This window comes from Callionymus lyra, chromosome 3 (genome assembly GCF_982586985.1).
Source record: "Callionymus lyra chromosome 3, fCalLyr1.hap1.1, whole genome shotgun sequence".
Classification (NCBI taxonomy): Eukaryota; Metazoa; Chordata; class Actinopteri; order Syngnathiformes; family Callionymidae; genus Callionymus; species Callionymus lyra.
The window spans coordinates 11,787,715-11,815,611 of NC_141820.1; the positions used below are offsets into that span (position 1 = coordinate 11,787,715).

Sequence of the window (27,897 nt, forward strand, 5' to 3'; positions counted from 1 at the left end):
ACCAACAGCAGCTCGGCATATATTGCTTGGATGTATTTGAATATCTAAAGAGGTCAGTCGTATAACTATGTTTCTCTTCATAGAAAACTACTTTTTTTTACCATCTTTTTTTACAAACTTGGAAAAAAACACTACAAATTCAGTAGTTAAAAACAAAGCATTATGGTATATATGAATTAAATAAATACAAAATATTATTTATATCATTATTATAAAATTAAGTATCTCAAGTATCAATATTATGTGTTATGCATATATGTTTTATTTTACTAATCTAGAGTTCAGCTTTAGTTTTGTGGTTATTTAATGTAAGCTTTTTTGTCTTATGTTGTGTTTGCTTGTTTCTTTTGATTGAATATAAACGTTGTCCCGTTTCAACAACACAGTAACAGTTCTAGAGGATCACAGATGGATATTTCCTCTTATCCAACATGCGGCGTTTCGACACGATCCGCGGTCTCGTCGCCTCAGTCAAGTTAATTTCAGGACTCGACCGGAATACGCTCAGTCTCGCCTTCAAAATAAAAATCACGTCGGCGCGTTAATTACTTTTTATGCATTTGTTAAAAGCGTAAAAGGACACGAAAAAATGTGGGTAACGTAGCATTGATCTTTATTTTATGTCAACAAGTCAAAAATAACATATAACAAGTAAAAATGACTTACTTATTTAAGGTAAGAGGGGTCAATCTAAGTTAAAAAGTAGATTCATGTGGACAGCAAAAAAAAAAGTTTTTCTAAACAATCAATATATTAAAAGTATGTATAAATGTAATTAATGTAATTAAATGTATAATATAGTTTTCCAATTACCTGTTCAGCATCCTGTTTTTTTATTTAACAAATACATTGTAATAACCTCCTAAATAAACACAAACTATAACAGAAAATGAAAAAGGGAGAATTAAATTTGTTTATAATTCAGTCAACCTAAGTTTTACACAAATGGTCTTTGCATGGTCATATATATTGATTTTATTGATTATTATTTACTTCTTTTTTTCTTTCTTTTGTAATGACACATAGCTATAATGTTACAGTAGAGGAGAGTGCCATCAGCATACGTACTATTTTCTCTTTCTGTGATTATTGTGTTTTGATGATGATTGAATTAAATTAAAAAATATATATACTGTATTTGTGGAATAAATCTTTTTAATCGCACTTCAAAAACTAAGTCTTATGAAATGTATTGAATAATCTCGACTCTTTAATAAATATGAATTTCATTCTTTGACATCGACTAGGGTTCAGTTTTTGGTTTTGACAAAATTGTGTTATTTTTCTAAATAAATAAGATTACAGTATATCAACATCCTATCACGAAATCTTTTAAAATGTTATTTTTTGCGATAAGGTGTGCTTTAACCCATCCCAGCTACACAGGGTAAGGGGCCAGGGACATACATTAACCATCAGACAACCATGTGAAAAAAAATATGAGCCTACAAATCAACTCAATGAATAAAAAGTATTTATTTAGGATATCAGACATCACTTTATAAATATGTATGCCGTGTCTGTGTCTCTGGGAAACAACTGCAAGGTTTTATTTTGAAAAGAAATGACAGGAAGCTCTAACAACCGCGAGTCTAGTCTTGCAGCAGTTTGACGTATTTCACAGAGTAGATTTTCCACTGAAGACTCTCACACCCGCCGGAACCCGATGACAATTTTAAAAACACCCCCGATAGATCCAGTCACTTCTGCCCCAGCATTCCTCAGCATCCGTGGGGGACATTAAAAAAAAAAGATTCCTCACGGTCGACACTTTTACTCCGCGTGGATTTTACTGAAGGGCGTGTTTTTTTGGGGGGTCGATCCGGGAGTTTTATCTCCTCCACTTGAAGAATGACAGCAACTGGTCACTGACGGATCTGGGAAGAAAAGAAAAAGATGGATTATAAAGACCTGGATCGAGATCTGGAGGAGAAACTGACGCTGGTGGACAAAGGTGGGTGTTCGGTTGACCCGGATCAGAGATGGTTCTGGGGTACATGAAACACACGACGTCACCGGGTGTGTGTGGAGAATGTAAAGGGGTTCAGGGACAGGCGGGTCCTGACAGGGGCCAAATGCGTTGCTAGAGAAATTGGTGCGGATGGTAAAATAATAATAATAATAATCAATAAAAAACTGTCTTCCTGACACGAACCATCACTGCGACAATATTCTAGAATAATGTTAATAATGGATGAAAAATCAATGAATGTCAGTAAAAAGCTGAGATGTTTGGAAGCTTCTGACCTGCATGTCTCAGTAGAAGGTGACTTTCCGCTGCCGTCCCCCTTCCCCCCTTTTCCATCTGCAGCCGCATCCCATTCCTCTGCTGTTTATTCAGACCCTCAAGATGATTTTCCTTGTTATTACAGTGTAATGACACACAGATATCATGTGAGGGTGAGTGGAGAGGAGAGTGTCATCAGCGTACATATTTATTTCGCTTTCTGTGATTAATTATGTTTTTTTTAGATGATTAGTGAATTAAATTGAGTCACATGGATTTAATATATTATAGTTTAGGGAGTAGTGTAAGGGGGTGTATTGACGATACGATACGTATCATGATACAGGGGCAACGATATTATATATCGCAATATATTTGTTGGATTTTTATTATTTAATTTTAGCTACAGAGGAGGTTATGACATCTATCGGTCGGACATTTAGTTGCAAGACAAAAATTGTATGCTGCAAAAATTGTCTTATAATTGTACAATTTTTACACAATTTGTTGTAATATAAACCAGTAAATTAGTAGTATTAAACATAAAATATGCCATGAAAGCCAAACAATTAATCTAGTGATGTTATGATGAAGCTTCATGAAGCAGTGTCATTATTTGTAGAGTCCACTAGATGGCAGTTTCTGCACTATTTTCCTATTTTCTAAGGAACGAAACTTCACATCTTTTTAAAACTGATGGCGCCACCTTCTGACCTCATTACACTGCTTCATGAAGCTTCATCAGCACATCACTAGTTATGGCCTCTATCGGCCGGAATTTTAATCGCAACAGGAAAATGTTACTCTGCGTAAATGTTTTCTAATTGTATCTAAAGAAATCAAATAGTTTTTTACATTTTTTTTACACACTTTGTTGAAATATAAGCCATAAACCAACTGTTATCAAACATAAACTATGCCATGAAAGCCAAACAATATATCTAGTAAAGCTTCATGAAGCAGTGTCATTATCTTCAGAGTCCAATAGATGGCGGTCTCTGCACTATTTTCTTTTGTTTTGAACAACTGTTCTAATGAAACATCACATATTTCTCCCGCCCCTGTTAGAGTCGTCCACGGCTTAAATACATCTTACTATAATCATATAATAATCTTTTTATAATTCTCTTCTCACGCAACATCTACATTTAGTTTGATTGCTATTGTCTTTATCGGTCATGTAGGTTAAATAATAGAGTGTCATCTGCATAAAAGTATTCAGTAGAAATTAGACTTTCATTCCGTACAGATACATTTCATAATGAATATTATTTTACTTTTTTTTAATATAATAGCACAATTATCACAGGCGAAAGATTCTGTTTGAACATAATTAAAACCATTCTTTTAGTAAACATTGTATTAGTGAAGCAGCCAACTTGTCTTAAAGATGCAAGTCAAAGCCCCAAAAAAGTCGAATGGCTCTTCTTCAGGTGCCGGTGGACGATCATCCTCTTTCACAGCTAACCTTTCTTATTTTGGTTTACATTCATATTAAAGTAATAAAAATGACAAATAAAGTCAATCTCTCTTCTAATGCCATCATCTTAGAGTAACAACCGTTGCAGTGCATCATGGGACTGGATATGGCCTGCAGGCTTTGTATTATATCATATAATCCATAGTTCTCAGCTGTATTTTTCATAGACCCCCTACATGAGTATCACCGATACTCGTCGACGTTTGTGTTATCGCCAAAGAACACACAACACAACCTGAAAAGCGTCGACAACCCACCATTTTATTTTATTTGAGCATCTTTTTATGGTTGTTTATGTGTGGGTGTGTATACGTGAGCACGACAGGAGGTTCAGTCGATGAAGGGAAGCTTCCTGTGGGTATTTATAAAAAAAATGTTCTTCATGCTTTTGGTTGTTTCCAGGGAAACCAAACCAAAGTGTTCTGAATCCTATGACATCACTGAAGTGTCTGAGTCCAGCTCGCCTGCTATGGTTCAGTCGTGCGAGTGGTTCGATACACAGCATGACCGTGAACATACCTCTCAGTCCGCCGTCTCCCGGGGAAACTGCTAAATGCCTTCTCTGTATGGACCAACACATGCTGCGTCGTCGCCCGGTTAGGACATCAGGAGAGCTGCGAGAGTGACGAATGAGCCATTGTTCTCAAGACCAGGAGAGAATCTGCATTGTTGCTTGTATCTGTCAGCTTCCTCTGGCCTCGGCCGTCACTCCATCCATCACAACATCTCAAGTTTAAATGTATACTTGTTTTTATTTACTCTTAATTAACACGTCTGTTTTCAAACAGACGACGCATCGGATCGTGAGGTGAATTTTGTTCTACTGTGAGACTTTTGTTGCCATTTTGGGGTTCGTATAAACATACCATAATGTTATGTTCAAGCACAGTACATGTAACATTTGACTCAGTATTAGTCCACTAGTCTGCGTCGTATTTACTGACTACAGCTTCGTAGTTTTACTCCACTAGTCTCCGTAGTATTGACTGACTACAGCTTCGTAGTATTACTCCACTAGTCTGTGTCGTATTTACTGACTACAGCTTCGTAGTCTTACTCCACTAGTCTCCGTAGTATCGACTGACTACGGCTGCCTAGTATTTCTCCACTAGTCTCTGTAGTATTGACTGACTACAGCTTCATAGTATTTCTCCACAAGGCACCGTAGTATTGACTGACTACAGCTTCGTAGTATTTCTCCACAAGGCACTGTGGTATTGACTGAGCAAAGCTTTGTAGAATTACTCTGTGAGTCTCCGTAGTATTGACTGGCTAGGGCTTTGTAGTATTGACACAATTATCTGTTGTTTGGACTGACTACGACTTCATAGTATTGACTAATTATGGCTTTGTGGTATTGCTTCTCGAGGCTCCGTAGTATTGACTGACTACGGCTTCATAGTATTACTCTGCAAGGCTCTGTAGTATTGATCGACCATGGTATTGTAGTATTATCCCACAAGGCTCCATAGTATTGACCAACTACAGCTTTGTAGTATTACTCCGCGAGGCTCCATAGTATTGACTGAGTATGGCTTTGTAGTAATACTCCTTGACGCTCAGTAGTATTGACTGAATACAGCTTCCTGGTGTTACTCAGCGAGGCAACCTAGGATTTACTGACTATGGCTTCGTAGTGTTACTGAGAAAGGCTCTGTGGTATTGACTGACTACGGCTTTGACTCAGTGAGGCTCCGTAGTATTGAGAGACTATGGTGTTGTAGTATTACCCCGCAAGGCTCCGTAGTATTGTCTGACAATAGCTTCATAGTATATCTCTTAGTATATCTCCGCAAAGCTCCTCAGTATTGACTGACTACGGCTTCATAGTATTACTCCTGGAGGCTCCATAGTCAGGATCCTCCAGGAGTAATACTGTGAAGCCTCATGGTGTGGTAGAGTTTTGAGAAATTATACTACAGATCGTCAAAGTGCGGCTTTTTTAACTCTGTTTTCCGAAAAAAGGGTCAGTAATTATAAACTGCATGATCTTTCAAGATGGGTGAAAACGTTGCCTCGGGAAGGGAAGTTGGGAAACCCCTCCGGCGGGTCGCAGTGAGCGTTGTTGTGACGAGCGATCCAGTCCGACTGACACCGAAGGGTTACTTTCAGGTTGTCAACCAACACTCGTGACGTGGTCACTGTCCGTAAAAAAAGCAGAGCGTGTTAGATAAACAGAAACATTCTTTCTCTCTGACTCCATCCAGAGATTCAGTGTCTTACACAAGCAACAAAAAAAATCCGTCTGGACCGGAGGTTTGTTTGTGTTCTTTACAGCCTGGCGTGCTGGTGGATCATAATCCCAATACCAAAGTGTCAGTAGACAATCTAAATCCCTGACACCAGCCTCATCCCCCCGTAGTTCCCAGTGAAACCAGTCGACCGGCAGGATTATGCATCTTTCGTACTTAGTTTCCTGTCCACAGCTGCAGCTTTCTTTGACGATATTGAAGCATGAGTTTCGTCTGCCACTTGGTAGATTCCTCTTTTTTTATTACGTAAGTCAGTTTCTGCCCATGAAGAGCAGCTGTAAATGTATTGTGCGTCTCTAATTCTTTTGGTGTGTCTTTCCCCCTGATGCCTTGTTCCACATCTTGGTTCTATTCCCTGGACTTGAGTTATATGACCTTCTGTGGAAGTAATCATGAGACGTGGACGCCCTCTGGCACAGAGAGGCTGACGTTATGGTCTTGGCTCTTGGTCAGCACAACAAGAATGTGGATCTTCACCTAGAAACCATGTGGTTGCTGCCTTGTTTTTTTTACCACCTGACCTGTTTGTCTTAAGGTTACGATTGGTCATTTATCAATTCGAGAGGTGACCACAGTTCTAGATCGACTTAAAGACTTATATATACATTATATTCATGTTAATTAACATGTCCAGGAGCACAACAACAACCTTAAAGTATCTCTGATAAAATATGTTTCGCTTCATTCACGGTGTCTAATGCTGTTACAATTTGGACCCAAAATAAAAGTCACAGAATGTAAATCAGAGTTTGTTACAGTTGACAAGATTAAGCCCAAAAAACATTTTCATGGAAACATTGTTTTTAAATTTAGAAAAAATACTTTTGGACAATTTTTTAATTCATTCTTTAAACCTCTTTTTGATAGCTTTTAAGCAATGGAACTGTAAAGTGCAGTTTTATGTGAATCCCATATGATACCCATATCTACTCGTATTATAATTACAATTATATATTCAATTTCATTTAAAGTGTCATCATTACAAAGTTGTCTCATGACACTTTGCTGTTTAACTAAGACTATATTGGAGATAAGAAAAGCAGATCCCAGCAACTGAACAATAAGTGTATCATAGCATGGCGATGAAAAACTTCCCTTTAGAAGGCAGAAACCTTGAGCAGAACCAGACTCAGTGTTGACGGACTCCAGCTGTGACCGGCTGGGAGGTTGGTCTTTAATAATAACCAACAAAAAGCTGATTTATAGCAACTGAAATGTCGATAAATATCAATTAATATTTGATTATTACCGATAAAACATGTATAACAATATGAACATGTAACTAGATACATAGACTTTAGTAATCACTCTGGAGATCTCCTTCAGGAAATAAGGTTCCAGCTCACAGCACATTTCATAAAAAACAGAACAAGAACAAAGTGCAAACAAAAGAAATGAAGAAGTGCAAGTATGAGGAACATAGATCAGAAATAAAGAATATAGATCAAAAGGAAATAACTCCAAGAAAAAGTGATACAAAGATTAACATATAATAGAATAATACTTTCACTCCACTCCTGCCCCCAAACTCAGAATTAGAAATGTCTAAATAGTTATAAATGTATTCATAATTATAAACAATAATTATATTCAAAGGAAAACAATATGGGAATCATCATAGCATTTCTTCAGAAAATCTATGGACAAAGGACAAAAAAAGAAAAACGATAAAAATATGAGTTCCGTAGACAAATTAATAATTAATAAATAATTTAATTATTTGGCTTTAACATTTATTTAACTTGTAAATAAATATTAAATCATCAACAACAAAATATGGTACAATGTAACAAAGTATTGAACAATGGTAACACAAAACAACAAGTAAAGAGCTGCAAGTGTTTATAACTGGCTCTGATGAACTTTATAAAGACTATAAATTCCCTCATAAACAACAGCACAGCTGGTGGTCTAATCTCCGAACAACAGTCGGACTGAACCCTCTAAACCCACGAGTCTTCCATGTGTGTCTGATCTCACGCCCGTCGCGAAGTGAAAAAGCTTGTAGGAGCTCAGCGTCCCTGAGAAAGAAGCAGGAGGCCCGAGTGCTTTCCTCTGTCGGCTCCACGTCAGCACTCCCACCGACCAGATGCCGCGAGTCACCGCGCCGGAAAAAGAGGAAATGCATCAAGAACGAAGACGGAATCAGCTTCCTGACCGGGCCACGGCGGCGATTATTCATGTTTCCCCGAGAACCAGGCTCCGGATTCATGAATGGTTGCAGCGATATTAATCCAGTTTGCAAGGATTACAGCCCGGCGAGGAGCTGAGTCTGTCACAGCACATTTAGATTTAAACCCACAGCAGGACCTACTCAGCTGGCTATCATAATGGTTGTTGCTATTTTCGTGTCGCTGTTAAGGACTGTTGTCACTCTGGATTTCATAAACATCAGGCAGTTTTGCGCAAGCAAACATTTCAACAGAGCTAATAATCAGAAGGAGTTTAAATAAACGCAGGCATTAGTCAAAATGTCTTGGATATAAAAAGAAACAAATTAGAAATTATTTGTTTATCAGGTTTTGTATCTTGAGCTTAAGTTACACAATTGTCGATTATATTATGCATTGAAGACTAGATGCACTTTTGAGACAATAACAACCCTATATAGTACTAACTGAAACAGAATAGTATAAAGCAAGGGAAAGATATTTGTGTGCAGCTGAATAATGCAACTGATGAGTTAGTATAGTGATTTGGTATTTACAGTTTTTAGTAGCTATGTTAGCATTCTTGCTAGCTGCTGTGTGATCCAACTTTTTTGCTTTTAGGGTTGTGTATTGGCAAGAAAACGTCGATACAGTATGTATCACAATATGATACAATATATTGTAATATATTGTGATACTGTAGGAACAAAGATTTACAGTGTTTGTGGTATGGTCGAGTACCTTACTATGGTGTTGCAATACTTACAGACCACATGACTCTTGACGAAGTCGTAACTGCTTTCATTAGTTTTAAAACCCAAGTTTTCCCAAATATCAGCTTTAAAAGCGGTTGGACACGACTGTATCCTCTCGTCCTCAGTCACCGCCGGGACCTTATTTGTTGTTCCTTTAATAATTGAGTTTAATTGTGAGACAAAAGTAAAGAAACACTCTGAATATTTGCACGTTTAATTGACATTTTTGTTTAAAATTAAACGATAGCATCACAAATGGTTCTGTTTTCGGCGGCTTGTCTTAGCATACTCACGCCTAGACTCCACTCTAACGGATTTGTGTTGCGTTTCCACCAGAATAGTTAAGTCAAAACAACATGCTTCGCGAGCCTAGAAGGCACTAAAGAGAGTGACCTTACTCAAGAATCATCAGTTCGACTCCCAACACCAGAAACTCAACTATTTTTTAAAACACTGCGAGAAGGAGTGCGGTCAGTCGGAAAAGTAATCCAAACCTTTTTGTGTCTGGTAAGTACACCATCGCCTCCAGAATTCACGGCGCTATGCTATGACGGCCCCACCCACTGCGAGTAGGTAGCAGTGCCGGTGGAAACACAACACAACACAACACAACACACTCATATCAAGCCAAGTCAAAACGAGTAGGGCTGGAACTGTGTTTGGGAAAAGCCAAAAAGTCCAAAAGAAAAAGATTTATGCGACGTTTTTCTTTTAGACTGGACTGGACTGTCTGGACTCTGGACTTAGAAAACCTAGTGAGACCCAGAGTAGAGCCACTTTTTCCAGGCTTAAAAGGTCAACTAATGTGTTAATTTTAAAGATCTTGGACCTCTATTGTATTTGTGCAAAAACTCTATTTTCATTGAAATATTTACATTAGAAAACGTACTTAAGCGCCCGACCACTGAAAACACGACCATAACCTCACCCACTCTGCTGTGATCGGTCAAACATCAAGGTTTGTCACCGCCTGTCATCAATCCCAGAAGTCTCCACCTCCAAGGGACTCGTTGTATAAACAAAGCGGGGCGTGTTTACAGAAGGAGGTGCCGGAGGAGAAGTGAAGTCATTGTTATGTCATAATGAACACCGCTCTCGTAACCTCTCGTTCGCCCAGATTTCAGACGGTGGAGAACTTTATAAAGTAATAAATTCAAAATATAGTCATGATGAAGGACTTACTGCATCTTGGAGAGGAATATTCAACATTTGAAACATGGGAGTGAGTCAGGAGAGTTGGGTTTTCACATTATTTTCGCCCGTTAACCTTAACCATAACCAGTCTTGATCATAGTCCTGAGTCAAAACAATCTGTCGTCTCATTTTACCTGGTTTCTAATTTAGTGTTGTGATTGTGGCAGTGCATTGTGGGTCCTACTACATGGGCGGGGTTCAAGTATTTCTTATCGGCAGCCCGGCCTTGAAAACACACATTATGGTCTTATAATGTGGTTGGTACATGAATTTGTCACGGGCCACATGTGGTCTGTGGTCCCTGAGCCTCGACATGCCTCATCTTTCTTTTTACTACATATAGTTCCTGTGTGACGTCACTGGACCGGAGAGAGGAACGAGTACCAGATGGAGCTCCTTACTCATGTGGCTTATGTCTGCTGAGACTGTAGACTTTTCAGAATGATCGATCTTTTGCAACTGATCGTCACATGGTGTCAGATGTGTTTTCTCTTTTCCTGGCTGGTTATTTTTGAGCCACTTTTCCCGCATTGATTTCCTCCTTAGTCTCGCACACTGACGCCACTTTGCCACCCCCTCCATCCAGATCCGTGTAAATCCCTCCTTCTTCTCAGGACTCAATTACCGGTCTGTAGGAAATTGCATGTTTGGGGCACACAGATCACAATCGCATGTTTTTTTGGTTTGTCGTTGTTGTGTCTTAAACTGGGAGGTTTGCGTCGCTACACTCGTGGCTTTACTCATAAACTTGTGAGTAAGCGGTTTGCTTTTTTTAAATCGATCTTCACGCATCTGCGATGAGTTTTCCGGATAATTTGTTTAAGAAAGTCTCTTTTGTGAACATACAGCAACACTATACAAACATTTAAAGGGATTTTCTGTCATATCTGGACCAAATCAACCCTTGTTTTACCTCAGGGTCAAGGTGACCCGAAGGCATATGACGACTTCCTTGGCTTCCAGAAATACACATGCAGTTGTGGAGGTCGTTCACCTTGAACCTAAGACAACGCAAGGGATACCACAAACACATTTGTTTTCGGGCCTTCAGGTCACCTTGACCCTGAGTTAACACAAGGGTTAATTAAAGAAATACATATATTTAAATATGGGTTGTGAAACTCATTTTAGAATATCTATCCTGAGGGGTCCATAACAGATTAAAACACAGTATAATAACTTTCAAAAATACTTTCAGAATATTATCTTTATTTTGTTTTGGTCTCTTCTCTGATCTTAGTGTCAGGGTTAAAAACTACAAAGTTAGACTTTGACAAGTTAGTTAGAACAGCAGTTTCTTTCATAGGAAAACTGCAAAAAAAAGACACTTTTAAATGATGGAATATTCTAGAAAATGCTTTATGTTCTTATTTACTTTTCTTCCTCCTATGAGGAAGAATCATGTTTCCACGTCTTGTTTAAGGTCGGACCTCCGCCAAAATAAAATAATCCTATGATCTATTTACAGTTGATACACACAAGGAATATCTTTTTTTTTTTTTGGTCTGAGACATCACAGGTTAAGATACATGAAATAAATCCTGACGTATGAAGTTTAACCCCAATCATCTCAACACAATCGTCGAGATTCTGTCCCGCAACCCACCTGAAATTTTAGTTGGTCCTCTAAGCCAAAAATGGATGGGATCATAGTGGTCTTGGAAGTGTTTAAAAAGAAAAATCTCTAAAGAAAAAGGTGAGGTTTAGTGAAATTAAACCTCCTTCCATATAATAAATGGTAATTAAGGAGGTCAACAAGTGTAAATACATAATTATAACATAGACATCAGCTAAATACGTAGTTTATTAAAATGTAAAAATACATAATATCTAGGTACATTCCTCTGAAATACCATAAAAAAGTGTTTATTGGCATTTTCAGTGCAAAAGCACCAATCTTGGCCTAGATTAAAGCTGTCTGTGGGCCTGATCCAACCCACGGGCCACACATTGTTTTAGCTGAAATTGAAATTGGTGTTGTACCATCACTGTCCAAAAAAATTGTCATGTGACCAAATGAACGCAGAGAGATTGCTCGGAAACATTCTGGCTAGAAATAAACTCTAATAAACCATTTCCACTGTGTCAACATCTCCTTCCAGCTCTACAATGTGTGAAGAAGTTGATTATTGTGTTGACCTACAGTTACCAGGATCAACACAGGACCAGGGAAACCAGACCTGGGCTCAGATTAAAATTAGTCTGTCATCACACAGCAACACGTTGCCAGGTCCACATGAGTCAGCCAGATCCAGTTATGGCCTACTTTACCGGCTCCAAAACAAGAGTGTGGTGGGTCAGCGGCGCTGTTCTGCTCATGTCCCAAACCTTCTGCTAATTTAACAAAGTTAACTCGGTATTCAAACTTACTTGACATTTTTTTTTAAGTAGAAAATACAGTAGAATCCTGTCGAGCAGGACTGGAGGTTTTGGAATTCCGGTTGGAGCTGAATTAGATTAAAGGGGCTAAAAGGAATTGAACATTAAGTATTTTATTTGCTGAGTTCAGTCGCTATTTCTTGGTGATTCAGTATAAAGTGAGATACAATGATCAAATAAAACCTTAACTTGTGTCACACAATAAAAAAAAATACACGTTTGTTATTAGCTTAGTTAGCCTAGCATGTCATCCTAGCAACAATAGAGAAACAGTTCTTTTAAATTCTAATTATTTTCTAATTATTTACACGTTGTCATCTTATAATAGCCATGTAACAGATAAATATATTAGCGAAGGATTATTAGCAGATTTATACAAGAACAATTTGAATTTAAAATATTAAATTAGTTCAAGCTTTTCAAAACTTTGAGAAAAACCATTAATTACAACGTTTTCACTGTTTTCATAATGGTAAGCATTTTTTCTTTGGCCTTTAACTTATTGCCGAAGTCCTCCTAAAAAACAGTTTTGTGTCAAAACGTATATAAATAATAAAAAAAATAGTATTTGTTTTAAGTTGAACAAATAACACAGTTTTCTTGGCAGCGACACATAAGTAAATAGAGACAATTGAAAGATAAGATTATTAGCTTTCAGAAGTCTTAAAGTGCTCACTATATAAAATAAATACGTCATATATATATTATATTTTTTCGCCACTATAACCACAGATTTAATCCAAACAGGAAGCGGCTAAACGCTATCAATTAAAGAAGCCACCTGGCTCTGTGTCTTTGGAGATTTTCCAGTCGAGTCCTTTGGGGAAGAAGATTAGTAGATGAACAGATTGAATCTGAACGTTGTAACTTTCAGAGATGTCCAGGTCAAGTTTAGACGCCCCCCCCCCGCCCCCTTCCTCCTTCTGGGTCTGTTTAAAAATATAGAGTTCAAAGTAAGACCACGTTTATAAAGGGTAAATACATGTAATTATGGATTGATTTATATACCTCTATTACAGACCTGTGTTGAAATACATAAACAATTCTTTCTTTATTAAAGCGGCAGTTTTTAGTAAAACATACATAGGGTATCTATCGAAAAACTTCAATTACAATTACAATTTTTTGGCATTTACTGTAACATTACACTCAATTCTAACAAAAACAAAATGACATTACACATTGAGTAAAATTTTCTATCATCTGTAAATTTCCATTCCAGGCTGAAAAAACAATTCAGATTTGATTATAGTTTAAAATTGTTTGATTATAGTTGAAAAATGTTTGATTATAGTTGAAAATTGTTTAATTATAGTTGAATTTTTTTTTATTATAGTTCCGCATTTGTCACTGATAAGTATTTCTACAAAACAATACACACATTTTTTAAGTTTTGATATTGCCTGGGTATCAAAACTTGGGCAGCTAGACCCAGGAAACTAAATGGATTATCAACCAAACCCAGTCTAGAAATTCATCAGTATTCCTGTAGAAAAGCAGGAGGTCCGGGTCTCTTGTTTTGGCTGCTGCCCCCACGACCCAACCTAAGATAAGATGTTCAAACAAAGGTACTTAGAAATAACTTTTTTGATACCTTAAGAAAAATATATTTTGGGAAATTAGGGTTTCTGTCAACACACAAGCCATTAATGGAAGAAAAGAAAGGTATAAATATATGTATTGTGTCTAAAACACAAAGAAAAAAAGGTCATAAATAAGAAATGAATGAATAAAACACATATATGTAAGTGCGGTTCTCATCCCAGTCTAAGTGGTTAACAGGGTACGAAGAGTAAACTGCAGTAGGTCTACAGGGAGGAGACCTCAGGGCAGACCCAGGACACAGACTTTAGAACGATTCCTTTTTTCTTTAACATCCTCTGTGCTGTAGTTGCTTTTCTTCCTGCTTCCTGTGGCTTTGTTGTTCTGGAGATGACCTCACGATGAAGTCATGGCTGAGGAAGAGAAACCACCCTCCGGTCGCGATAAGCTCCGCCCCCTTAAGCTCTGAGATCGCCTCTTCCTTTTTCTTGTGTTAAAGAGAAGCAACGATTTGTCTTGTTTTCTCTTTTAAGTCTGAAGAATCTCTAACATCTTCAGAGAGTTACTGACAGATAAGATCGAAGAACTTTCTTTTCTTCAAGACAGAAAGTCTTCAATAGTTTTTTCTTCCTCAAAAGCAGCCGATGTTTGGAACAATCCGTCTGTCCAACCACTTAACCATTGTGTTATCTCAGGGTCAAAGTGACCCGAAATGTGTTTGTGGTATCCCTTGTGTTTGTGTCTGTCAAGGTGGACGACCTCCCTGGCCTTCGGGTCGCATTGACCCTGAGATAACACAAGGGGTATAACATATCAAACCATATGTTCTCAGTGTTATCTTGACCTTTAAAGTATATACTTTATTGAATTTTGTTTTGATTGTTTAAGCGCTTTGTGACCCTGGTCTGGAAAAGCGCTATATAAATACAAATTAATTACTTACATAATTATGAGGCAGCAAACACACAACACACAACTGATACCACAAACAGGAGTGTAAGAAAAAAATGGATACACTTATATATCGCAATATGTTTTTTATTGTGATATCATGTTTTTTTATATTGTGCATACATTAAAATAATTCGATTTTTTTTTTCAATTAACATCCAAATATGTACGCCGTTTGACCATTTTTGTGTTGCTATTAAACCTCCTGTCGCTAGATGGCAGCAGGCTGTGTCCCCAAATCTTGCACTTCTGCACGTACACTTCTGCACTTACACTTGAAGCGAAAATGAAGTGCGCAATGAGCACTCAATTAGTGCACTCAAATTGCCAGAAAATTGAGTGTTGATCCATGCGACGTAGATGATGCTAAACTGAAGCTACATCGCTGACGGTGCGTCTTCGGAGCAGATACCGACGTAAATGTCTCGAGAAAACATTAATTTCACCACAAAACAACACAACAACAGTAATATCACAATGCAACACAACTTAATAACTTGCTACAATTGGCGAAAAACGCTGAGATAATGGCCGGTTGTGATCAGTGTTAAAAAGTAGTAGAAGAAGAAGCTGTCGAGTCATTTCCTGTAAGTGTGTAGCAACAGTGTTTGATTTGAGACAGTACTACAAGTCGAAAATGTGCACACTCGCCAAGTACATGGACTATCTTAATGTGTACTGTAAACCAGTGCACTCGAAGAAGTTCGCGATTTGAGTCACAGCCTATGTCTTCCTTAGCTAAAGGAACAGATAAATCGCGCAAGATCCCTTCGATGACTGAGGACGAGAGGATACAGTCGACTCCAGCAGCTTTTAAAAGCTGATGTTTGGACATATGTTGGTTTCAAAGTAAATTAAATCAGTTACAACTTCATCAAGATTCATGTGGTCTGCAAATTCTGCAACACCAGAGTCAAGTACTCGACAATACTACAAATATATTTTGTGTTCTCATAGTGTCACTATATTGTGTCGGTGTTCACTGTATCGTGATGGCACAAGAGGAGCGAGAAAGACTGTCTGTTATTTAGGATCTTTGATTAGTGGTCTCTGGTTATTGTGACCCACTGCTCATCACAATCACAGCTGCTGGTCTGCTGACCCCCCACACTGTACCCAGAGAATCCAGTTTCAGGGACACATTTCTACATTGTCGCTGCCAAAAAAATGTGTATTTTGTTTAGTATTTATTATTTAAAAACAAGTCCTAAAAGATTTGAAACACTGGCTTGAACTCAACACCCAAAAATCCTCAGGAATGTTCTTCCTCTCCTTCTCCCCGGGGCGTCGCGGATCCTTGCCCAAGAGCGTTTCCTTATTCTCCTCCCGGACAGGAAGTAGCTCCTACAAACAAGCCTTCCGACCTATTAGTAGATTCTTGTGCCGTTTCGAGTTGAGTGTTTCTCGGGTTACACGCTTATATCCCGGCGTATTTACGTGCAGGGTGTTTTTAATCCGAAGTGTCGTCTCAGAGACGCAGATTCGCTGTGTAAACATGTGCGCTACATGTGCGAGAAAGTGGGGGCGAGGATGCCTGGGATTCCTGAGGTTTGGGACTGACCCAGATCTAACACCGCCAGCGCTTCACACACACACTCACACACATGAGTATTGTCAAAGGACGGTTCGCCTTTGAATACTAGCATCTGCTACTTTAAACGTATCTGTATAACAATACACCATACATTGCGATATACTGTGGTACCGTAGGAACAAGGATATATTTGTAGTATTGTCGAGTACTTGACTCTGGTGTTCCAGAATTTACAGACCACAAGACTCTTGACGAAGTCGTAACTGCTTTCAATGGTTTTGAAACCAAAATATCTCCAAAATCAGCTTTAAAAGATGCTTGAGTCACTGTATCCTCTCGTCCTCAGTCATTGCTGGATTCTTCCGGGATTTCACTGTTCCTTGTTTAATATTTGCATGTAAATTGTAATAAAAAAAAAGAATTGATTTAGATTTATGATAAATTAAGTGAGTGGTTGATGTTTGGTGATGGACTAAACTAGGCCACAAGGGGCCAAAATCAGTTTGTAGTCCAAGTCGCGGGCCAATCAAAATGTATACTTACCCAACAAGGAGTCTGATTTTAAATATTTTATTTTCATTGTTTGAGGCCAAAAATTGAGGCTCAAAGTTGAACATGTTTTCTGAAGAAATATGTATATTTTTTAAATATACATTTTAGTATAAATATTTTAGATGAATAAATCGAACTGGTATCCTTTTAAATTCAATATTGTCTGTTCAATCTATTATACCAATGTGTTGATATTGAATTTAAAAGGATACCAATTAAAAATATATATATAGAGAATTAAGAAAATGTATTTTTGATTTGATTAATTTAGAAAATATTCCTTTTTATGATTCAATATTAAAAGAAATATTTTATTTATTTATTTAAAAAAAAGAAAAACAGATACATTTCTTTATGTATTATCCCTGTGTTTCTTAACCAAACAAACTCATATGGTTGACATCCATAGTCACTTAATTTAAACACTTAAATTATATTCTGCGTTTATTTTAAGACAACATAAAGACCACATAAAATGACTATTTTGACCTATCAATTGTAATAATAATATAGAATTTAACACTTAAATATCATTTTTTTCAATATTATTGTTTAATATCTTTCAAAGATATACTGTAATATAAACTTTTCTCATCTATCAAAATATATGACATAAATAACAATTTATTAGAGTTGCTTATCAGTTGAAAGTGAAACAGGTTAGAGTTTCCGGGGTTTTCCGGCCTCCTGGGACTTTAAAGAGGACGTGGCCGACCCTGGCTCTGGACCAAACCCTCGGAACAGATGAACCCGCCAACGTTATTTCCCAGACTTTCTGCTGAGACAGTTGGCAGAATACTTGGATTTAAATGGCTCCACATGCTGCCACCTGCACCCGTGGTCCCTGTTGATGGGGGGCGGGGGGGGCAGAAGCCGGTCCCTTTTATGGCCGACCTTCTCGGCGCGGCACTTACCACTATTTATAAACCCGAGTGTGTCACACTGGCACAGAAACCCGAGACAGCCGGGCCCGGGCGAAGGGAGTGAGCGGCGGCCGGTGATTAAAGTGTGTTTCTGTGTCAAAGCCAGTCTGTCACAATAAGAGTCGCGGCGTAAGAGGAGGCTCGTTGAACCCAGTGAACTCAGATCCAGCTTTAAACCTTCGACTTCACTCTGGCTTGATTCAGACTCTCCTGACTTATGTTGGTGGTTATAGAGATGGATTTCAGGAATATCATGCACACAACAATTGTTGTTGTTTAAAATATACTGTTGTTTATCAAAAATGTTAACTTTTAATGTGTATCTTTTCAAATTCCATATTATATGGTGGCACAATTTTATATTGAATTTAAAAGCTACAAATTCAAAAATGACTTTTATTTTGAAGTAATGTTTATTCATTTTGAGTAATTGGAACTAGAATAATATATGTGTAAAAAAAAAAAAAAAGTATATATTCCATAAAATAATAATAAATGTAATTACATATTTAAAAAAAAAAACGAATTAAACCTTTGAATCATAATTTTTATTATTTCTTATTATTATTATTAGGAATTTATTTTGGTATCGTTTGCAACATTAAACATGAAATTACATTTTAAACAACAATCAATTATAAACTTAAACAATATATATATATATATATATATATATATATATTTGAATAACCTTTCAAAATACAAAGATTTATTTCAATTAATCAATGAAAATACATTGTTATTATCAGTGCTTTTGTTCTTGTAGGACCTTTATCAACGTCAGTACTCCAATGTATCGACTTAATACTTTCTTAATCCAAAAAACTATAACCACCGAGAGAGTGTAATACTTTTGAATCGATTTTAATGTCCGGACCAAAACATAAAGTCGATATAATATTATTCAATAGCACTGCATTGTTTTCATTTAATTTAATTTTGTATTATAGTTATTTATGGTTTATATTCCAATAAAGTATTTATAAAAAATAAAAATAAACTCTATTTTCATTACAATTAACATGCAAATATTCAATGCGTTTGTTAATTTTTGTGTTTAAATAAACTTGGCAGCAGTCGTTATGCCCACCGCAGCTTAAGCCCCGTTCGATCCCATGACTGAGGACGAGAGGATACAGTCGACCCTTTTTTTAAAAAGCTCACGTTTGAACATATTTTGGTTTCAAAACAAATAAAAAGCAGTTACGACTTCCTCAAGAGTCATGTGGTCTGTAAATTCTGCAACACCAGAGTCAAGTACTCGACAATACCACAAATATATATCCTTGTTCCTACAGTATCACCGTATCATTGCAACTGTATCGTGATACTTATCGTAATCGCCAGATTCTTGCCAGTACACAACATTAACAGTTGTTATTTTTAGTTGGTCGAGTCGTCTCCCTGTCTTCACCAGATCATCTTCCTGCTTCGTCGTCTTTCTTTACAAGTTGATTGTGAAATGTATAGAATAAGGGAAGCGAGTCGTGTCACCAGTGAGAGGTTTGAGTGTGAAAGTGTGTTTGAAATAGACTTTAATGATTTCTAATGAGGCTGAAAATGGAGACACTCGACGCTCTCGGTGTGAAATTATGCCAAGACCTGGATGGATGCAGCGTTCATTTGTACCTTAGTCAGCTCCGCTAAGACCTGGATAAAAATTTAAAAAAAAAAAATATATGGAAATAAAGCGGAATAACCTAAATAATCAAATTAAATATGACTCTACATGATATCGTTGTTAATGTTTTACACATGCTTCTATGTACAAGTTTCTGACCTTACTACCTGGAAGTTCGGGTGCTCAAGACGCTCAAGTAAATGGTTCAATTCCCAGTCAGTAAACAAAGTTTTCACAAACACAAATCTTGACTCATAGTTGTTTAATTCATCTGATTGCAGGGATGTCTGAAATAAGCTCCTTGGGGGAGGTATGCACTGTTTCAGGGACATGGCTTTTGGCTTAAGATGTTGCGTGTTCAAATCCAGCTCCGGATACAGTTTTGTTGTTGTGTCCCTGAGCAAGACACTTAACCCTGATTGCTCATGATGGTGAGCTGCATCGCAGCCTACTCCCATCAGTGTGACATTGTGTGTTTGAAATGGTAAAAATGGTTGTAACTCGAGTTCTCATCCGTGCGTCCGTCTATCCATCCATCCATCCATCCATCCATCCATCCATCCATCCATCCATCCATCCATCCATCCATCCATCCATCCATCCATCCATCCATCCATCCATCCATCCATCCATCCATCCATCCATCCATCCATCCATCCATCCATCATCCATCCATCCATCCATCCATCCATCCATCCATCCATCCATCCATCCATCTATCTGTCTAACCATCCACCCATCCAGTATATATGAACCAATGTGTTGGATGTGTGGATGAAATATTAAACAACTGAAAGTGTTCTTTCTAAAGTTATTTTATAAGCAAGAAAATCTGTGAGAATAATGAGTTCACTCGTGTTTTAATGCAACTATTTTTCTCTCCAGCTCTACCTCTGCAGCCAGACTCCATCCAGAGAAGCGACCAGTCTTTAGGGAAGAGTCACCTCACCACGGAGGACTCGGCGATCACAGATCTGTCGACTCGATCAGTCTCCAAGACGGAGACCCCCACCGATGCCGATGTGTCCTGCAGAACAGAACTGTCCACCCCGGGCTCAGCCACAAGTCCACAACCCAAGAAAGGTACATTTTTATCTTCTTTATCTATATTATATAGACGGCTTTAAATGTTCTGAGCTGGGCAGCAGCTGAGCAGAAGCGGTGCGAAGCCATACAAGTGATTGACAAACCTTAAAAGAAAAACCTTCTGAAATCCACATGTAAATACAAAACAACCGCAAAATATAATCAATGTCTTGTCTGAAAATGCCATGAAAATCAGAACGTCTTGACTAATGCTGTTTACAAAAAAAAAAATACTCTCCTTGGCAGAGGTAATGAGATGAATTCTCATTTACTTTTATATTATTATATATTAAATTTAAATATTCAATGTAAATAAATATAGAACTATGAAGTTTCCATGTTCCCTTGACTCTATTTTTTCTTAAAAAAAAATGTTAAGTACAAAAAAATACTCCTCAAAATAATTTAATTTGCAAAGATTGTTGAATTTAAAGTTGAGATAGAAGCGAATCATAAAAAAGTATTAATTACATTTTTTAGTAAGCTGCCAGGAATACTTCCCTATGATAGGTTGGACTCACAAGGGCCATATATGAAGTCAAATGGCCAATTGTTGCCCCCAGGCCACACTGGCCACGTCTCAGTGAAAAAGAAACGTATATTCTGTGAAGTTAAACACTTGTTTCATACATATATTCATACTTAATAACTGATAGTTATTATTTAGTATACAAACATTTGTAAAGTAATCTTCTTTCCACATTGATAAGCAGCTCTACTCTGAGCATCTCTTGGATGACCGAGCTCCCCACTCTCTCAGCATGTGGAACTGAAATCCACTGATCAAGTTTGAGTTTTTTTTGTTGGAAAGAACTTGGATTTTTCACCCATTTCAAGGTGTTTTTCTTGGATCTAACAAATGCGGTTTCTATTTTCAGCCGCTCCACTGATGCTGTGAGGGTTTAGCTTGCTTAGCTACTTACACTCTACCTTTATCTTAGCTTTTCTTTAACATATAAGATCTAATCCACGAGGAATATAAGAGTGTGTTCTCGACCTATAGGGTGTGTTTTTCAGAGAGTTTTCTTCTGCACTTTCATTAATGAAAGAGAAAACTGTGTTAATGTGATGCGTTCTTCGTCTTTGACCTTGTTTCAAAGACACGAGTGGTTTAATAGTTTAGGTCCTGCTGGGAGTCACTGAGCGTATAACGCAGCATCTCTTGACACGAGGATAAGGTCTCGATGAAAAATCATCATTAGCTTTAAATAATTGAGCGTGAAGAAGGTGAAGGGTATGGGGGGGGGGATTAGTTAGGCACGTCAGACGAGCGTTCGGACCCTCGGGCTTCTTGCTTTTTCCATCAAAGGGTTTGAGAGTTCGCCGTCAGCAAAGTGAAGGAAGCTGGTGGAGAGAGAGTAGGAGGAGGGAGGAGGATGTTGTTGCCATGGTGAGGAGCCCGAGTGCTCGATACGATTGGGTGAGAAGACGCAGCATACATATTACATGGCATATTATAAAAGAGGGTGAACATGATAATGGCTCAAACATTGACTCCTTTTTTTTCGAATGTTCACAAGAAATCTTTAAAAATCTTATATATAAAAAATATTTGCATGTAAGAGACTTCAGGTAAAACGTCTTCCAATATTAGCATCAATCTTTGTTTTATACAAATATTAATACTATAATAATACAAGATGAAGATGCTTTTTTCTCGTGTCTCGTGGACTTTAGTTCAGCTCAGGTTTGTTTGTTGTCCAAACTCAAGTTACGCTCTTTTATTTGCTCTATCGATGAACCACATTTCCTGATTTTATCAAGTTTATTTTTGTTTTCTTACCAAAGCAGTTTAGTTTAACCAGTTGATTCCGTCATAGTTCCCTAGATTAATTATTTTTTAAATTCCCTTTCAGCATAAAACATTAAAATGGTTCTATTTCAACTTTCAAACACGTTATTTTTATTAGACATGACCTGAAAAAAATACATTTTTATAAGCCCTTACCCAAGTACCTTTAAAGCTTATTGAACTTAGCTGAGCTAGCATTCTCAATTCAAAATCTTCACTTTCCAGTACAGCTGAAAAGGTGCTTTATTTCAGTTGCTAATCTGTATTTCCAAACATGGATAAATTGTCCATGTTCTTGGTAAACATGAAAAAATAAAGGGTACATTCATAAAGAGTCCAAGGATTTAAACATGTTTCATTCTATTCACTTAAACAAACCATCGTGATTATTTGAGCTTTGAGAAAATAATTGAAATAAAAGTGCACTTCACACTACTTTTTAATTAAAATTGGATAAATCTTGATTAATCTCGGCACACAATTAAAAAATGTAATAAGCCCTAATTATTTCAAACATATTTTGTAATTTTTAAAAGCTCAAGGAATGGACAATGGGTTTAATGGTATAACTTATTTGTCATTTACTGTAAGTGGATGTTTAAATTGTTATCTTTAGAAACTTCTACATCCACTTAAAACTGGAAAGCATTCAGGATGGGAATGTATACTTTTAATTTAACATTTTAATTGGACAATAATTGCCTTTTAAGTTCAATTTTTGGTAAACTTTTTGTGCTCCTCCCACATCAACGCTCCAGGAATAAAAAAAAGGACTTTCCTCGGCTGAGGAGACCTTGTTTTATTCATCGCTTGATCTTCGAGCAGGGAATCCATCAGGATCCTACGATGTTCTCGGATCAAAACAGCAGCTAAAAGCTTTTCCTTTTTTTTCCTCTATTTTTAGATGCGATGAACTCCGAGCAGCGACAGAAACTCGCAAAGGAGCGGCGAGAAGAAAGAGCCAAGTATATAGGTGAGAAAAAAAACAATGAGTAGTTGATGCATGTTCTCTGTTTTTCTGTCTATTTCTTACCCTTGACCTGCCTCGGACCTAATAACATCTCCTGTGGTTGTTTTCTCTTGCACGACGTTCAGAACAGCAAACTCAGCTGCAAGGTAAGGCGCTTTACTAAAACCTTCAACACTCCCACTAATCCTGTCATATGTGGAATAATCAAGTACTGTACATGTTTTTTTAATTTGGATTCATCCCTATTTCTTTAATGAATCTTCCATCTTGTTTATAGTTTTTGTTTTTAATGTTTTATCGTCACAGTTAACTTCTTTAAATTGTCTTTTACCTTCATGATTTATACAAATCTCCATTGATTCTCTGTTTACTTGGACATTTCTCAACTGTTGACATCTTTCGCGGTAAAAATAAAACTCATTATTGGTCTTCGTCAGGAGCTTGTGTGACTTTCCTAGAAAGTTTTTTCAAGGAAGATGGTATGGCTGGTATCTTAGATTATATAATATTTGATACGAGGGTACACAAGATCGATCGATAAAGATGTAAATACGTTTGACTTTATTTCATGATTGTGCCAATTTTTTTTTATTACAATGTAGCAATATCATAAAAATAAACCTTTTATTTGTGGTGACAAAGGCATCTAATTAAGAAAGAAAATACAGTAATTAAAAAAAGAAAGTGAGTACCATTAAATTGTACTAGATATACAGTATACATCCGTTCTTTAACTAGCACTACTTCGAGGCCAGGTTCTGGTGGAAAAAAAAAGATAAAAAATGTCAAACTGAAACAAAAACATTTTTAAAAACAAATGATAGAACAGTTTCATAGTTTTACACTGACTTCATGGGGTACATGTACAAATACACCGCTGCTTGTGTCCCCTGAGTCTTCATTTACTTCATTTCTGTGGACTCTTTTGTATTTTATTATTCAGTATTCAGTATTCACAAAATTTTGGCCATCTGTTTTTGTGGTAAATTTGATTGTTTGTCCTGGTGGGTGGGAAGGAGTTGGCAGATAAGAAAACATTGTTGTCTTCACGCTGCCTGAAGTGTGTGTTGGTGATAAGAGTGAGTAGGAACTACTGAGGAATCTCTGGCTTTCATTTAAGGCGACATTTATGGAACTTTTTATGAGTCCAGTATTTTCTCTTAAATTATAAAATACTTTACGCAATTATATAGCATACTATTGATAAAGAGCAATACAACAAATCATAAAATAAAACTCAAAAAGTTTAAAAAAAAGAAAAAAAAAAGCAAAAGCAAACAAACGAGTCAATAGCGTTAACGTTTTTACTAGCATAGGAATTACTAGGTATAAGATAGCAAACTCTATCACACAAGGGGCCAAAACCTTTAAGTCCAGGGTTGTGGGTCAAACAACAGGAACCTAACAGGATGTTGAAATCTGATTTTTTAAATTTCATTCTATAAGGCTCAATTTATCTTTATTATATATTTTCTCCTTCACTAAACTATTCCAGTTTTACTCTTACCGTTGACACTAATGATCTCCTTATCTTTCCTTATCTTATCTTTAACCCTGACATCTTTATAGTTCACCATATGAACATAACAACATTCATTTACTTTTGATTTTGGGGAAAAAAATTGAGTCATAGCATTTTAGTACTTGGTAAAGTTCCAAGTATAAATACCTACCCTTCCTTTAATGAGTTAACGTTGACAACTGTTAAATATCAATGATTATTTGAAGCAGGTTTTTTTATTATTGATTATTCATATCATTTATGTAGCTTTTCACCCATACTTGTAGCCATGTGTTGATGAAGCTTCATGAAACAGTTGATAAGGTATCATGATAGACCACTAGATGTCACTCTCTGTTGGAAAAAAAAGATGTCAGGTTCCATTGAATAAGTAGATCAGAGCCAAATATTATAAAGCAGAGAGTGACATCTAGTGGAATTTTAATATTAAGACACTGTATCATGATACCTCATCAACACATCACTACTTTTTATGGGACCTCATTGGTCAAAATAAAGACGTCAAAGGAAAGACATGGAGTGGGTTGTCCTGGAGAAAAGGCTAATGAGTAGTTGGATCTCTGTACATGAAGGTTATTAGAAGTGTTTGAGGGGTGTCACATGACATACACTGATGTTAAAAAGGACAAGGGTCTTATGCCGTGGTCTGTAATCCAAAATGATAAGAAGATCAGCCGCGGCTGCTCGATATGAGATCAAGATATTACTGTCATTCGCATGAGTGAATCCCGAACCATCCCTTCGGATTGGCTCAAACTCGTGTTGACTTCGCGGAACACTTCCTGTCGACGTGTCGCCGTCCTTGATTAATTTAATTTGTCCTTCTTGATTCCGCTCTAGAGTTGAGAAAAGCCTTTCAGCATCAGAGCCGAGTGGGCGATTCCATCTATCTGTTGGTCTGACGGAGCCCCCGGGGCGAGAGGAATGATTACCGTGAACTGAGACCAGGCCTCTTAGCCAGATTAGATTTGATTACTCCGTCCATTAGCGTCAATATCGTGGTCGTGCCGCAGACTGTGTTACAGCAGAACCATTTTCTCAGATGCTATCGAGTGTTTTGCTCAGTTCACGTTCAGGAGACGTTGTTTTTTTTTTTCTCGCTGCTCTTTTATGCTTTTCAACCATAAACCTGAATCCATAATGTAAGAGCGCGAGACTCTAGTTATGATAGTATCTTCCAACTCCGTGTTGACATAATGAGGCTACTGTCAGGCTCTCGGGGTTTGTCGTTTTCTTGCTAACAACCTTTTCTTTTGGACACTTAAACGAAAGCATCTGAACCACATGTGTCAATTCCGGGGCCCCAGAGAAGGCATTTTAAATGTGGCCCAAAATCCAAGTAGATGAATGTTCTAGTGTATATAATGACCTGTAAAGATGCCAGTGTTTAAGATAAGATAAGGATATAGAACGGGTCAACAATTTTACTGACTTCTATAAGAGTAACAACGTACATGGATACATACAGTAGTTAAACTAGATGTAACTACTAAAGATGAAAAGTAAATTTTGCAATCAGACTCATACTTTCTATTACAGACCCTGTAATAAGTCCGTCCTTGGACTTCCATCACCATTTCTATATTCTTACAAAGTTTATACATACTCTCAAAAACCTACGTAATTCTTACCAAAGGCAATTCTTAATATATAATCACATATAATCAGCAATTGTAACGGTGTGTTTTACAGGTATGTTTTAGTTGTAGTGTTAAGTTCAGGATTGTACAGAGTTCAGTGAAGGTGTCATGAGACTGACTCTGATTGGCTGAGGAGGAGGACGAGGTTATTCGTTTTTTTTCCCGGGTTAAAGCGAAAGATGAGGGTTGTATTGGTTGTTGAAAAGAGCATTTTATATCAGTTATAGGGTAGGGTATCGATAAAAAAAAGTTTTTATACTGAGATTGATATCGATACCTTTATTTTAGAGCTTCCTGAATGATACTTTATTCGATACCAATTTCATTAGATCATTCTAACAAAAAGAAAATTACATTACACTTGGTAATTAGCTTGTATTTAATTTTTCATCTTTGAGAAATTGGTAAATCTTTGGGAAATTTTCCACTCAAGATGTTTTCTTACAGAAAAAATAAATAACAAATACTTTCCTCTGCAAAAAACACTTACTATCAGGGGACAAATGAATCTGTTATCGGGTCTCGAAATTTGGAAAGATGTTCCGATACTGGGTACTACCTAAGCATTTTGATCCTGTGCCCTAATCAGTAACCAAATACAATTTAAAAAAAACTACAGCTTTTTTTATTTATTTTACAGCTCCTCTGATCGTTCTGCCTCCCCACCCTCGACTGTAATGTTCATGTGGTTTTCCGCAAAATACGATTTTCCTCCTTTTTTTATATGTAGTCTCTTGGGCCAATCGAGACGCAGAACACAAGACATTGAAGTCCGAGAGTAAGTAAGTAAGTAAGTAAGTAATATATATTTATATAGCGCTTTTCAAGACCAGGGTCACAAAGCGCTTTAACAATCAAAACAATACTCAAAACAGTACATACTTCAAAGATCAAGACAACACCGAGAACAACACAGGAGTTCGAGAAATTCAAGGAAAAGCCTGAACAAATAGAAACGTCTTAAGATGTTTCTTAAAGGAGTCAGTAGACTCCATCAAGCGCAAAGAGAGAGGAAGATTGTTCCAAAGCTTAGGAGCAACAGCCTGAAAAGATTTCTCTCCTCTGGTCCTGAGCCGTGTGCGTGGAACCATAAGTAGATTCTGATCCACAGACCTCAGAGCCCGAGCTGGGGTGTAAGGCTGGATCAGATCAGTGATGTAAGGAGGAGCCTGACCATGAATAGCTCTGAAAGTAAGAACCAGAATTTTAAAGTTGATCCTGAAAGAAACTGGAAGCCAGTGAAGAGTTTTAAGGACCGGAGAAATGTGAGTTCTTCTACTAGAGCGGGTCAGAATTCTCGCTGCAGAGTTCTGAATCAACTGCAGAC

At 37.2% G+C, this 27,897-nt stretch overlaps 1 protein-coding gene across 5 annotated transcripts in view; it reads left to right on the plus strand.

Annotated features, from left to right (window-relative positions):
- The first annotated feature begins 1,637 nt into the window (after positions 1-1,637).
- The window catches only part of LOC148083272 (uncharacterized), a 55,311-nt gene continuing 29,051 nt past the window's right edge, over positions 1,638-27,897 (plus strand). For 3 of the 5 annotated variants that reach the window (XM_087786442.1, XM_087786444.1, XM_087786445.1), the window contains exons 1-4: positions 1,638-1,954; positions 20,446-20,643; positions 23,343-23,411; positions 23,534-23,554. In XM_087786442.1, the coding sequence (XP_087642568.1) occupies positions 1,897-1,954; positions 20,446-20,643; positions 23,343-23,411; positions 23,534-23,554 (346 nt within the window). In that variant the 5' untranslated portion in view covers positions 1,638-1,896. The remainder of the gene's footprint in view (positions 1,955-20,445; positions 20,644-23,342; positions 23,412-23,533; positions 23,555-27,897) is intronic. The other 2 variants (XM_087786443.1, XM_087786447.1) reach the window with 1 other exon arrangement.